Source organism: Stomoxys calcitrans, chromosome 2 (genome assembly GCF_963082655.1).
Source record: "Stomoxys calcitrans chromosome 2, idStoCalc2.1, whole genome shotgun sequence".
Taxonomy (NCBI): domain Eukaryota; kingdom Metazoa; phylum Arthropoda; class Insecta; order Diptera; family Muscidae; genus Stomoxys; species Stomoxys calcitrans.
In genome coordinates, this window is record NC_081553.1 from 23,608,968 (window position 1) to 23,623,566 (window position 14,599).

The 14,599-nt window shown below is 33.7% G+C and overlaps 1 protein-coding gene and 1 long non-coding RNA gene across 12 annotated transcripts in view; one reads left to right on the forward strand and one right to left on the reverse strand.

Annotated features, from left to right (window-relative positions):
* LOC106084157 (uncharacterized) overlaps positions 1 to 14,599 on the forward strand; it is an 81,711-nt gene that overhangs the window by 25,845 nt on the left and 41,267 nt on the right. Inside the window, exon 2 of the long non-coding RNA XR_009397159.1 lies at positions 12,888 to 12,939. This is a non-coding gene — a long non-coding RNA (uncharacterized LOC106084157). The remainder of the gene's footprint in view (positions 1 to 12,887; positions 12,940 to 14,599) is intronic.
* LOC106084154 (polypyrimidine tract-binding protein 2) overlaps positions 1 to 14,599 on the reverse strand; it is a 530,939-nt gene that overhangs the window by 18,921 nt on the left and 497,419 nt on the right. For all 11 annotated transcript variants that reach the window (XM_059363056.1, XM_059363054.1, XM_059363058.1 and 8 more), the window contains one exon: positions 946 to 1,038. In XM_059363056.1, coding sequence (XP_059219039.1) covers positions 946 to 1,038 — 93 coding nt within the window. The remainder of the gene's footprint in view (positions 1 to 945; positions 1,039 to 14,599) is intronic.

Below are 14,599 nucleotides of genomic sequence, written 5' to 3' on the forward strand. Positions count from 1 at the left end.
GTGAAGTTTATTTTAGTCTAGGCAAAACAATTAGTATAACAACTTATGCACCAATTTGTGTTAGTCACCATTTGTGTACATTTTTGGTTGTAAAATTGATAAAATCTAAATTTTTTTGGTTTCCACATTGTTCTAACAAAAAAAATCTAATCGTTATGCCATAAGTCATTTCATATAGAATAGATTTAAATCACATGTGAGCAAGGCAATGAAAAATACCTTAACGATAAAAAGGATAATAATTCGTTTTTTTAATGTATCGCTTCATTTTACTACTAAAGCGTTATCTAGGTAAACTATCAACCTCAGAACCCATTTAATAATTTCTTTTCACAGCATGTATGATGGATGAGTAACTGCGTACATTCTCACAAGTTCTGTGACTTCTACCGAATATCCTGCTGAGAAGAGGTTTATAAATGCAACAAAGACAAAGGACAAAATATTTCATGCATAAATCTCAGTTTCAAACCTCAAAAACTCATCAACAATGGAAACTCACAAAGCAGTTTTGCAAAGGGAACGAAAGGAAAGAACCTAGCAAATGTGAAGACAAATGGGCTACAAGTAGATTTCTTCCTCTGTTGACCAAAATTTGTGGCCAACAGAAGAAAATTCTGTACAAATTGAAGAGACAAAGGGTAACCACATATATGAATGTGACATATGCCTATGGCTGGCAAAGTTTGGTTTACAACTATAAATACTGATTGAGAATTATAGGTAAAGAAGATGAATGGATGAGCTGTTGTGCGAGTAATTGTGTCTCTGTTGGATATGGAAATTTCATTATCAATTCATTTTGCACATTTCAGCTTTGTCTACAAATACAATTCTTTTGAGAGGACATTGCATTTTTAAAATATAGTTGGATTAGTCTTTTTTGAGTCTATGGGTCAGGCCATTAAAAAAAAAATGATTTGTGGGTTTTTTTATTGGACTTACCCAAATAAGCTTGTTGTGGTTCGGCCATTTGTATGAGAGCTGAATCCTTTTTGTTGTATAGTATCTTTACACGTTGCACATCGCCATAAACACCTGTTTTGAAGAAAATAATGGAAAAAATGCATATGTTTTATATTTAATTTAATAAGACAAAATCCAACAGTTTCTCTCTTAAAAGGATTTAAGAAAAAACCAATATCTTATAAAATAATAAAATGCATGCTTTGGTATTTTATACTATTAAAAGAAATGTTTTGAAAATTATACAAAATAAAAAAACGCTCTACAATTTTTTAACAACTAGACTTTAGGTCAAATGTTTCTGTTGTTAGTTGAAACAAAAGGTTTTTGTTTTTTTATATACAGATTGCCAAAGGATTATGAAGATTTTAAGTTTCGTGCTACGCCCCTAAAAATATGCTGCAATAATTTCGTACCAACAAGTATGCTCCATATAAATCACTTGATAAGTTTTAATATTTAACTAACAAATAAAAACTCGGTCATTCATTCGAACCAAAGTTTGGGAACCCACTACCACGGATTTTGCAAACAAAATATATGGAAATGAACTCAGTTTTTATCTGGAAAAGTTCAAAGCAGTTAATTTGGAAATGATTTAGGACCTAAAAAAGTTAATTGCAGGAGCAACATTAAGTGTAAATGTTGAAGGGCATAAGTATCCTTTATATACATAATTTAAGTGGACTTTCTATATAATGATTGTCAAAGGCTAATACAAATTTGGGATGTTATGTGGCTGTGCACCTGAAAGTATGCAGTGAAAACCCTTATTTACTTTACCCACGGTATTCACAAAACTTAATGTATATTTCAGATAGATTCATTTAAGAAATTTCCTTGATAGAAGCCGTCAAATAAACCTATTTCAAATCTACATTAAGTTTTGTAAATACGGCCGTAAGTCTTTAGTAACAATTCTCATTTTTATACCCTACACCACTACCGTGATACAGGCTATTATAAGTTAATGCATTAGTTTGTAACACCCATAAAGAGGAGTGCTAGATTCATTGATAAGCATACCGATCGTCTAAGAATCAATTTCTGATTCGATATAGCTATGTCCGTATGTCTGTCTGTCTGTCCATGTTAATTTGTGTACAAAGCACAGGTCGCAATTTTCATTCGATCATCTTCAAGTTTGGTACAAGCATGTTTTTCGGCCTAGAGACGAAGCTTATTGAAATTGGAAAAAATTCGTTCAGATTTGCATATAGCTCCTATTAATATGTTCGCTAGGTTTGGGCAAATATAGCATTAACATGGTCATTAGTTAAAAAATTCACTCAAAGCTTGGCAGGACGTATTTATTTTGACTCTTGACATTACTGATTAACTTTAGGAAGTTGGTTGTGATTTAGATATAGCTTCCATATATATATCGTCCTATGTTCACTTCAAGAACGACTGTAAGCACATTTATTAGCCAATCTTCCTAATAGTTTGCATAACGTCTTTCTCCACAACTGCCACAGTATCTAAGGAGTTTGTTCAAAATCTGTTTAGATTTAGTTGTAGCTCCGATATATATGTTCATCCGATTTTGAGTAATATTGCAATAATGGGGTCATTTTTCAACCGATTCTTTCGAAATTTGGCAGGAAGGATTCTTCTATGACCCTCGATATTACTGATCATTTCATATAAATCGTTTAAGATTTAGATAAAGTTCATATATTTATATATATCATCCTTTCACTTCGAAAGCCACTGCAAGCACACTTATTCACCAACCTTCCCAAAATTTTGGGCAATGCTTTTACCCACGATTACCACAATACCTAAAGAGATTGGCCGAAATCGGTTCAGATTTAGATATAGCTCCCATATATATGTTCGTCTGACTTTGACTAATATTTCAATAATGGGGTCGTTTGTCAACTGTTTGTCACAAACATTGGCATAAGATATAAAAATCTCTAAAGACAGACGGTTCAGATTTCAATTTAGCTTCCATATACAATTATACCTCTCTATTTGCACATATAGAGCAGTTTTGAACACATTTGCTCGAAATTTGATGCGGATTGTTTTATAACCAATCAGAAAACATTCACCGAATTCCACTAAATTCGTGTCAGAAGAAGATATAGCCCCAAATTTCCACTTATATGGTAGGTGTATGTAATTATTTAGCCGGCCTTTTGCCTTTCCTTACATTTTTTCCCTATTGTAAAATTTAAACGATTTACAAATTTAATTGTAATTATATCAATTTTTCTTCTGTGTAGTACATAAAATTGCAAAGATTTATGATTTTTTGTTATTCGGACTTGGTCTAAAGTTTTATGGTCAGAGTTCAGCAGAACAAAAAAAACCTGAGCAGTTGAAGGATGTGCGACTTTGCTGTTAAAGCCGGTACCGATAATGCTAACGCGCCTGCATGCTGCTGCATCTTTCGCAGTTGCCCTTGCCTTGGTGCTTTTACAGGATTTATTGGTGGTAATAAGTTGGCTTGAATGGTGGTTTTGGCCCAGTTTATGTTAAATAGTCCAGTCAGTGCTGCAACTGTGTTTTATTGTTTTACTTTGCGAACAAACTTTTAACATTCAACGTTCGTTTGCATTGCTTGTTTGGTTGGATGGTTAGTCCTTTCGTACATTATCAAAACCAATCACCCACATCCGTTTATTATTGTATGCAACGGAAGTTTCATCATGAAAACCCAAGTCCATTTACCTGGGCAGTGTTGCATTATTGATTTTGTACTTCATTGCTTTATATAGTCCCTCTCCTTTATTTGCGATGATAGTGGTGGTGGTTGAGGTCAGGCCGCCATGAAAGATTCCTCAGAGAAAAGGCTAAGCTTAAGAGTTATGTATGCGAGTTACTTAAACTTATCTTGCATGCCTGGCTGGTTTGAATGCCTTGAAAAGGCCCAAAAAGGAAAACATCCAAAAAATTTATATTGAAAATATTGCTAGCCAGTATTCTGACATTTACCTGCTGCATATGTATGGCACACATGTGAATTTAAACCCAAATTGGCCCCCAAGCACCATTGCCAGCTTAAAGTGCAAATTGTGTACCATTTGATGCACAACCCTATAACCATAGTGTTATGGCAAACTAGCAACCAACTATTTCACTTCATTCGCATCTAGGGATTTTTGGTAAGGGGATAGCTAAGGAAATCTCTTAAAACAAATTGCCAGAATATTTACAATCGAATAAACCGAATTGCAAATTTAAAACAAACAAACCAGAAACAAGAAACGACGAAAGCAGTCATCGTAAACAAAGCTTAACATGGCCAACAAAATGCCAATAAGTAAATTGCAACTTGGCTGCTATGCAAGCAAACTATTAGGTAGGATGTTCTTGCTACTGGTATTCTTAGTTCTACACTTACAAAAGTGGTTGTACTAAGTAGAAAAAAAAATTGCAGATAGGACATGTTTTTCTTTGTAAAATGGATTTAAAATATATTTTGTTAAAAATGCTGTGACAATGTTAATGTCAAAGGAAAGTAAATTAACCTTCAAAATGTTCTCAACACTAAGAAAGTCGAGTTTTTGAGTTGCTTAGAATTTTTTTGAAACCTATCACAAGTTTAATTGTCTTTACAATGTTCTTAACCAAATAAGAATATTTTCTTCAATAGTAGAAAAATATCTTTAAGAAAAGACAATGTCATAAAAAATAAGAAAATTTCTTTAAAAAAAGAAATTCTCTTAGAGAAGATTATAACCAATTTGTTTGTATTTTAAAATTACAAAGAAAGAATTTAGAAACCTAAATTTTTAGTTTCCGAATTTTAACTTTTTTACATATGCTTTAAATATGTTTCTGTAAAAAAGAAAAAACTTTACTTAACTTAACTTAGTTTAAAGTTAAGAATTGTGATCTGTTTTGGGAAAAGTTATATTTCTACAAGTGATTCTTATGGTTGGCAATAACAGTTTTGAGAGCTATGAGGATATTTTTCTTTTTTGTATTAAAGAAAAAGTTCTGAAATATAGTAAAATATTCTTAAAAATAAGAACTTATTTTTAAAACTAGAAAAAATGTTTTCAAAAAAATTTAAATTAACTAAAAACTAGGAAAATGCGCTTACAAATAGGGAAAAAAGTTCAGTGAAGAGTAAAACCATATTGGAATTCTTTTACAAATTAAGAACAAATTAAATGTTTAGTTAAAAGTATGTTTTTTTTTTTAACAAAAAAGTAGATGTCATTAAAACTAGGAAAATGCTTTCAAAAATACAACAGTAACTTCAAGAATAGGAAAAGAAAGCTTTAGAGAAGAGAAAAATCATTTTGGAATCTCATAAAATATCAAGCAAAAATTGGAGAAATATATATTAACACATATTAATTAATGATTTAATTTAAAAATATTTATTTAGAAAACAAAAGTGATATTGTTAAATTGTCTTCAAAGCTAAAAAAAATTGTTGTTAAATATAGGAAACTAGCCCTGTAAAAAATTCTCGGATAACAAATGTATCTTCCAGGGGCTCAAGAAATCAAAACAGGAGATCGGTTTATGGGGGAACTATATAAATATTGAAGCTTCTGGGGCCGTTGGGGATTAATCAAAAGATCGTTTTACATTGGATTTGGACCTTTGGACTTGAACTCTAGGTGCAAAATTTCAGCCCAATCGGACAACAATTGCGACTTCTAGGGTCTCAATAAGTCAATTCGGGAGATCGGTTTATATGGTAGCTATACTAGGTTGATGACCGATATCGACAAGTACTTCACACAGTTGTTGTTATAACAACATTTTTAACCAAATTGGATAATCTATGCGTCTTTCATGGGCTCAATAAGTCAAATCAGGAGATCAGTTATTTGGGAGTTATATCAAAATCTGAACCGATATGGTCCATTTGCAATCCCCAACGACATATATCTATAAGAGGTATCTGTGCAATTTTTTAACGGCTGTTCTACTATTATCGTGATTTCCAAAGACCGATGGAGGGACATGGCTAGATCGACTTAGCATGTCAAGACGATCAACCACATGTATACTTTAGGGAGTAGCAGATCAATATTTCAAGGTTTTACAAACGGAATAACTAGATAAGTATTCCCCCTATCTATGGTGGGTGGGTATTATTAATATGGTTAAAAAAAAAAAATGTCTTCAAAAATAAGAAAAAAAAAAATAGAAAAAAACCATATTGGAATATCCTTCAAAATTAAGGAAAAGCGAGATAAATCTTCAATTTACGAATATTTTTTAGGAAACAAAATCTAAGAAAAATGTTCCTGAAAACGGGAAACAAGCCCAATCAAAGAGAATGTCTTTAAATATAGGGAAAATTCCTCAAAACTAGGAAAGGGTTCTTAAAAATAAGAAATTGTATTTAAAAGTAGTAAATTATGTTAAAAAGTAGAAAATTTCATTATGATTTCATTTAAGTAAAAAAATTAAACATTTGCATAGAAATTTTTTAATTTTACAATTGAAATTTGAAGTTTTAAAATTTTCTACTAGTTGCTTTTAAATGTTCGTTTCCAATATTATTACATTAAAAATGTTTAGTTAAGTTTGGTTACTTTATAAGTAAGCACATGAGGCTTAGTCCATTATTCTTCTCAGTGTTAATACTGAAACTTTGTATGCTATCTCAATAAGTCTTCTGTGTGTAAAAAGAGTCGAAATCGGAATTCAGCAACATTATATTTCATGTCCAGAAGAAAACTATCTAGATAAGTTATTGGAATCAACCGCAACAAATATCTCCACATGTTGCAGTAAATGCCGCTAGCTAAGTCGCAGATTGTTAGTGCTCAACCAACCTTCAATAAATGGGATTTGTATTAGACTTCAATCGTTCCTCTAACAACCAATTTGACTTTTCAATCAACCAAGAAAAACAAAATTTTCTCAAGCTATTTGCTAGAATTCTCCGCAATGATATAAAAAAAGTCAACCCTCTTTTATTCAACCACAATTTGAAAAAGTGGAAGCTGTATGCAACCAAAAAATATATAAATTTTCTACAATTTCGATAATTTATTAGCGTTGCTTATAGCTCCCCAATATAAAATGCCTTAAGGCTAAATATGTTGAATATGGAATGAATATCCTTCCTCTCCCAGTGAGTTCAATAGAGTGAAGTCTATCTAGCATAGCTAAAGTGTATTCTCTAGAGCTACATTAGGATGCAAGAATGGAGCGACGAAGTTCCCATACAGCATCATCATGGTACATATTTGATGAAGAAATATGTGACTGTTGGCAGTTAGTCTTTGCTACGTTGGCTGTCGATACTAGGAGGGGTTGTGAATCGCCAACATTCATGGCTTATGTTTTTCATGTATGTTGGAGTAAGTTTTATGTGCAGTTGGACGTTTTATATTTTCTCGTTTATTTTTTTCTCTTTTATTTTGCTCTAAAACGAGAGAGTACAAGAAAACAAAACATTAAATTGAGTGCAAATTTCCTTTTCTTTTGCACATCATACAAACTTGCATGCTACCAGCAATTTGTACACATTTCGCCAAGGATAATGTGTGTGTTTCACTGCAAGGATATAAAAAGCATACAATCGTCGAAGCATTGAGGAAATTATGCGCTTGCATATCGATTCATTCACTTTAAAGTCTTGCTTTTCGATTCGTTTCTAGTTGATTTTTCCCCCTCCCTTTGGAAAAGTGGAAATAAATCATTGTATTGGCATTGAGTATAAAAGTGCAAATACTTGACTTCAAATCAGTACCAGCTTCACATTGTGAAAGTACATGTGCGAGTGAAGCTCAATGGTCAAGGAGGCATTGAAGGAAATGCATATTTTATTGTTCAGGAAAGCATAAGCAATGCATATAATAAATTGAAAGTTACAAATGTTTTAGAATAACATCGAAGAAAGGGGTTAAAATGTTACTAAAAGACATTAGACTTACAAAAAGGGAATTTTAAATGCATAAAGGTACTAGTTTTAAATTTAAATAAAAACAATTATCTAAAAAAACATGTTTTTATAATAATAAATATTGTTTATAAGCCACCAAAGCATTTGCTTCAGATATTGTTAAACAAATATGTTATTCGTGATGGAGTTCAAGCGTAATAGTGTGATTGCTTTATATTTGGCTGAAAACTCACAACCGGCTATTCAAAAAAATTTACAACAACAACTGAAATGGTGCTGAGAGTGAATTCTCGAACATATAAAGGGTGATTTTTTTGAGGTTAGGATTTTCATGCATTAGTATTTGACAGATCACGTGGGATTTCAGACATGGTGTCAAAGAGAAAGATGCTCAGTATGCTTTGACATTTCATCATGAATAGACTTACTAACGAGCAACGCTTGCAAATCATTGAATTTTATTACCAAAATCAGTGTTCGGTTCGAAATGTGTTCATTCACCGTAACGTTGCGTCCAACAGCATCTTTGAAAAAATACGGTCCAATGATTCCACCAGCGTACAAACCACACCAAACAGTGCATTTTTCGGGATGCATGGACAGTTCTTGAACGGCTTCTGGTTGCTCTTCACTCCAAATGCGGCAATTTTGCTTATTTACGTAGCCATTCAACCAGAAATGAGCCTCATCGCTGAACGGTGAATGAACACATTTCGAACCGAACACTGATTTTGGTAATAAAATTCAATGATTTGCAAGCGTTGCTCGTTAGTAAGTCTATTCATGATGAAATGTCAAAGCATACTGAGCATCTTTCTCTTTGACACCATGTCTGAAATCCCACGTGATCTGTCAAATACTAATGCATGAAAATCCTAACCTCAAAAAAATCACCCTTTATATTAAAAGACGAGCTCAAGGTTAAACCTAACAAGTTTCAAAGGATCCCGATCTTACACTTAAGACAACAAATTTAGATTCGAAAAATCAATGGATTTGCTGCGCTTGCACGAATGTGTGGAATTTCCGAATCATCGGGTTTACTTAACGCAGCGCACGTACGAGAATTTAAGCCTACCAATGGCCAACCGAAGTAGTTTTTCATCTCAAGTGATAGTAAGGAAAGCTGTAACTGCCGATGGCAGCTCTCCAATCATCCTATTCGCCAGATGCCAATCCGAGAGACTTTTCTAATTTGGCCAACTTAGAGAACAAGGTTAGGAATAACAAGTAAAAACGCGTTTAGATTCGGTATGGTCGAATCTTACATACCCTCCACCATGCATTACATTTCCTTTAAATGACTTTTTTTTAATGTTTGGGAGCTACATCAAGTTATGGACCGATATGGACCGCATTAGTCATGACTATTAGAAGTCAAAAAAAAAAAAAATTCAGCCAAATCTGATAATAATTGCGCCTTCCATATAAATCAATCGCAAAATCGGCGATTGGTTTATATGGTAGCTATATTAGGTTATGGAAAGATTTTAACCATACTTGGCAAGCCTGTCGGAAGTCATAGCAAACTATTACTTGTAAAATATCACCTGATCTCATATATGAAAATGTATATATTGAAGGCCACCGTAGCGCAGAGGTAAGCATATCCGCCTATGACGCTGAACGCCTGGGTTCGAATCCTGGCGAACACATCGGAACAAAATTACAGCGGTGGATATTCCTTCCTAATGCTGCCAACATTTGTAAGGAACTATGCCGTTTGAAAAAATGGTATGGCAGCCATGTAACAACTTTTCCTCAAAGAGGTGTCGCTCTGCGGAACACCGTTCGGACTCGGATATAAAAAGGAGACCCCTTATCATTGAGCTTATAACTTTAATCGGAGAGCACTTATTGATATGTGAGAAGTTTGCCTCTGTTCATGGGCAAACTTGCAATATATTAAAAACATTTCGCAAAAATCCGGTGAACATGCACCGGAATTTGACGAAAACCTATTATATCGAAATAGTGTCCGATCCAACTATTGAGTTGCCCAAAAAGTAATTGCGGATTTTTTAAAAGAAAGTAAATGCATTTTTAATAAAACTTAGAATGAACTTTAATCAAATATACTTTTTTTTACACTTTTTTTCTAAAGCAAGCTAAAAGTAACAGCTGATAACTGACAGAAGAAAGAATGCAATTACAGAGTCACAAGCCGTTGAAAAAATTTGTCAACGCCGACTCTATGAAAAATCCGCAATTACTTTTTGGGCAACCCAATATGTACGAACGTTGAGGGCTTTAAACAATTTACTGTTCAAGCTCGTGTTGCGGGAGATTATTCAATATAGGAACTGTATTCAATTATAGTCCGATTTGTACCATCTTCGGAATAAGTCACCAACATCTCAATGTACCAAAATTCGGCACTTTAATTAATATATCATTTATGAGCGAAATGCCTTATATGCGAAGATCGGTCTATATGATGGTTATATCAAAGCATGGTTGGTTAAGAACCTTACTCGCCACGGATGTCGAAGGGCCTAACATCGGCTAATAAATACGCGTTTTATGGGCCAATATAGATAAATGAAGTCAAATATTGGGCAATGATGTCGAAGAGTCTAAAACATCTCACTGTATCAAATGTCAGCGCAATTGAGTAATAATAGTGCCTTTTATGAGTCCTAGAATTTAAATCGTGGGATCCGTATATATCACAGCCATATCCAAACTTAGTCCTCTCTTGACCACATAAAGCTCGAATGTCGAAGAGTCTAACACAATGTGTCAAATTTTAGCGCAATCGGGTAATAAACGCGCCTTTTATGGCTCCAGCAACTTAAATTGGAAGACTGGTATTTATGGCTGATATATATCAACATAAAGTCCGATCTAGACCTTATCACATACTAAAGTCGAGAAACCTTACACTGCTCAATGTACCAAATTTCTCCAAAATCGGGTAGTAAATGCGCCTTTTATGGCCCAAGACCGTAAAACGGGAGATCGATATGCAAGCAGCTATATCCAAATATAGACCAATCTAGACAATATTGGCCACGGGCGTCGTAGGGTCCAACATAGCTAACTGCCCCAAATTTCAGCAAAATCGGCTAATAAACGCGCTTTTTATGGGCCCAGGAATAAAAATCGCGAAATCGGTATATACGCCAGCTACATAAAAATATTGTTCGATCTAAACCATACAGGTTACCGATGTCAAAGGACCTAACACAGCTCACGATGCCATATTGTAACAAATCTGGTAATAAATGAGGCTTTTATGAGCCCAGGAACAAAGATCGGGAGATAGGTATGTATGACAGCTTTATCCAAATATAGATCGTTACGGAGTGTTGAGGAGCCCAATACAGCTGGAAGTGTCAAATGTCAACGAAATCGTATGATTAACGAGACTTTAACGTGCCGAAGACCTTAAATTACCAGATCTTTAAATATCTTTGAATATATCCTTCCTATAGTACAAAATCTTTGCAAGTTTCAGCTCAATACTTTTATTTTTAAAGACTGTAGCGTGATTTCAACAGACGTACATTGCAAGATCGTCTTAGGACTTTACGATGATCAAGAATAAGAAGGTGGTCCCAAGATGAAATTATTTCAAAACTTCTGTACCCTACACCACTACTGTGATACAGGGATTATAACTTAGTGCATTTGTTTGGAAGAGAGTTAGACTCATTTGGTTGCAAGAGTTGTAGACCCATCGATAAGTATGCAGATCGACTCAGAATCATTTTCTGAATCAATTTCTTATTCGATTTAGCTATGTCCGCCTGGCTGTCCGGTTTGTCCGTACGTCGGTCTGTCTCTATGTCTGTCCATGTTAATTTGTGCACAAAGTACAGGTCGCAAATTTTTACCCGATCGTCTTTTAATTTGGCACAGGCATCTTGTTTGGTCTATTAGAACTGGAAAAAAGGGCTCAGATTTCGATATAGCTCCCATATATATGTGTTCGTCCGATTTGAATTAATATTGCAACAAAATCGTCATATGATAGCCTATTCTCACGAAATCTTGCACCAGCGATTCTCTTATGACTCTCGTCAATACTGGTAAATTTCATAAAAATGGATTCAGATTTAGTTCCCGTATATACAAATGAATTCGTCGATTTTGTCATTTACGAGAGTGTTTGCAAACGTATTTATCCACCAATGAGCCTTAAATTTTGCACAACGCCTTCTTCTTCAATTGCCACAATATTTCGACGACTTAGCCTGTATACCCGCGAAGTGGTATAGGGTATCACAAAGTCGACTATAGTCCGTTCGTCTTCACAGATATAGAGACATTCCTTCTCTCTCTTTAACACTATTTGGACTAATTCACCCCACACATATGAAAAAAATAAATAATTCATTTTAAAAATTTTTTAAAATGTGATTTTGCGTATTATACTTTTTATGCCGGTATGCACAAAACTAAATATAGATTTGGAGTAGGTTTATCTGACAAATTTCCTTTATAGAACTGTCAAATGAACCTATTTTAAGTTGAATAAGGTCGTTATTGACCAATTTTTTTCAAAATTTAAAAAAAAAAAACTTTATTTCTTTAACAAAAACATAAATTTATGCTTCGTACCTTTTCCTTTCCTTTCCTATAAATATTCGATTTCCTGCCAAAAAAGTTTAAACTACTCTTTCAAACTGCCATGAATAAAAAAATTAACTTTGCTACCTGTAAAATTTAAAATTCATCTTCACTATTAATATTTCTACAGAATTTATAACAAATTCAGTGGATAAATTCATTACAAATTCCAACAAAATTTCGTTATGGTAAAGTCATTAGTTATTAAATACTGTATGCATGAAAATGCTCATGAAATTGCATTAAAACTATTTACACCAGCCTCGAAGTGATGGAGGTAAGAGGACCAAACAAAATTTTATGTCAAGGCATCATCCAACAATGGTGAAAAATTGTTTAAAACAAAAGCTACACTTAATTTTAAAAAATAATCTATGGAATTAAGTGGATGCCAGAAGAACAAAACAAATTAAAAAATCAACTCAAAACAAAAACAATAATAATGTGAAAACTATAAATTACTTAGACAATCAAATGACCAGTTTATAGAAAGTTATTTTTTCTCTTTCAGCAAAAGGGCTCATTCATTCAGCAAACGAGTGAACGAAATACAAACAGCAAAAGTAAGTGATGTATGAACATATTTATGTGTGTATGTGTGTGTGTTAGTGTAAGGGATGGATGGATAAAGCTTCTAGCGAACTAAAGTTTATTTTATTACAATTCTAATTGTAAGTGTAATTCAGGTATTAAGACAATAATAATAAAAAAAACTATACAATGGACAATGGTACAAGGCTAACTACGGCTTTACTACATAGATGAGGGGTTGGGGAAGGTAGTAACCAACAGCATAAAAAAATAATAGAATACAATACAAAAAGACTTTTCTCCCCATTAGATGTGCACAATAAAGCAGCATCGCTTCACAGATATGTTCCAGCACTTCTCATGCATTCATTCATTCATTGTATTTTATTCACATGGAGATGAGTTGAAAACCTTACACGCGTATGTTTGTTTGTTTGTGTGTGGGTAAGAGTGAGTGGGGGTGAGGGTGTTTCACTTTTTTCGTTATTTGATATTTAGAACAGCAGAAACAGACACTCAGTTACACACATGCTGGCAATAGAAGAAAGGAGTGAAGTGAGGTGAGGTGAGCGTAGAGCAAAAATCAAGAGCAGGGTGGTGGTTATCCGCATTGTATAGAGTAGTACATTTATTGCATTAGTTAGTTAGCATTTGCGATTGTTACTTTGTCGGATAAAAACTTCAAATCTTCACAGATATAGAGACATTCCTCCTCTCTCCAACACTGTTTGGACTAATTCAACGCCACACATATGGAAACAAAATAATACCAGGAACACAAACAACCATCGAGAGAATGAAATGCAGAAAGTAAAGTCAAAAGAGGTAACTTGAAACCGGTAAAATCAAGGATATATAGGTACTTGTCCCTGTGTTGGTGTAAATATGTTGGTGCCTGTGTCAAGTACTGTGCCTTGTATTGTGCAAAATAGCTTGTAAAGCATCAAGTACTTATGTTACAACAAATGTAAATACAAAGGCTCTTACACTAACTAAATATACACAATTGAGAGTGTGAGTGAGTTTGTATTAGTATATCTATATATATATGACTGTGGGTGTTGTATCTCCGGGTGTGTTTGTTTTCATTTTAAATATAAAAATTAGTTAAAGCGTTTTTATCTTTTATGCGATTTGTGCAAGTGTTTGGTCTGTATGACTGCCTGACTTGTTGCCTGAATGGCTGTTTGGTTCACTTGTTTAACTTTTAACTCGAATAATGACTACATGCACGGATGGCATTCTCCTCTAAACTTGTTGGACAATCTATGGACAAGATAAAGGTTTTCACATGTGTATGGGGTTTGGACTGACTCCATCACTGTTTAAAACAATTGTTTTTAAAACAAAGGTATGACTTTTATACTGAATCCCTCTTTCTCTGTCTACCTCTAACTGAGCTTTGCGCATAATAGCTTCGCGTTTTTATTGCAGAAAAGCAGGAACATAGTGATATGTGGCAAAAGTAGCTGTTAAGGATTTTAATGGCACAGATTAAATCACCCATATAATTTAAAATAATTTTTTAATAGTATGTACAAATTAAACTTTTCAGGAGAACAGATAAAGAGTACCCCTACTTACAAGGGCAAATGTTATATTATATTAATAAAAACATCGTTTTTCCATGCAGATTTTTTTATTTTATGATTAAAATCCTCACTGGCCTAAGCTAGTAAATGAAGTTCGATC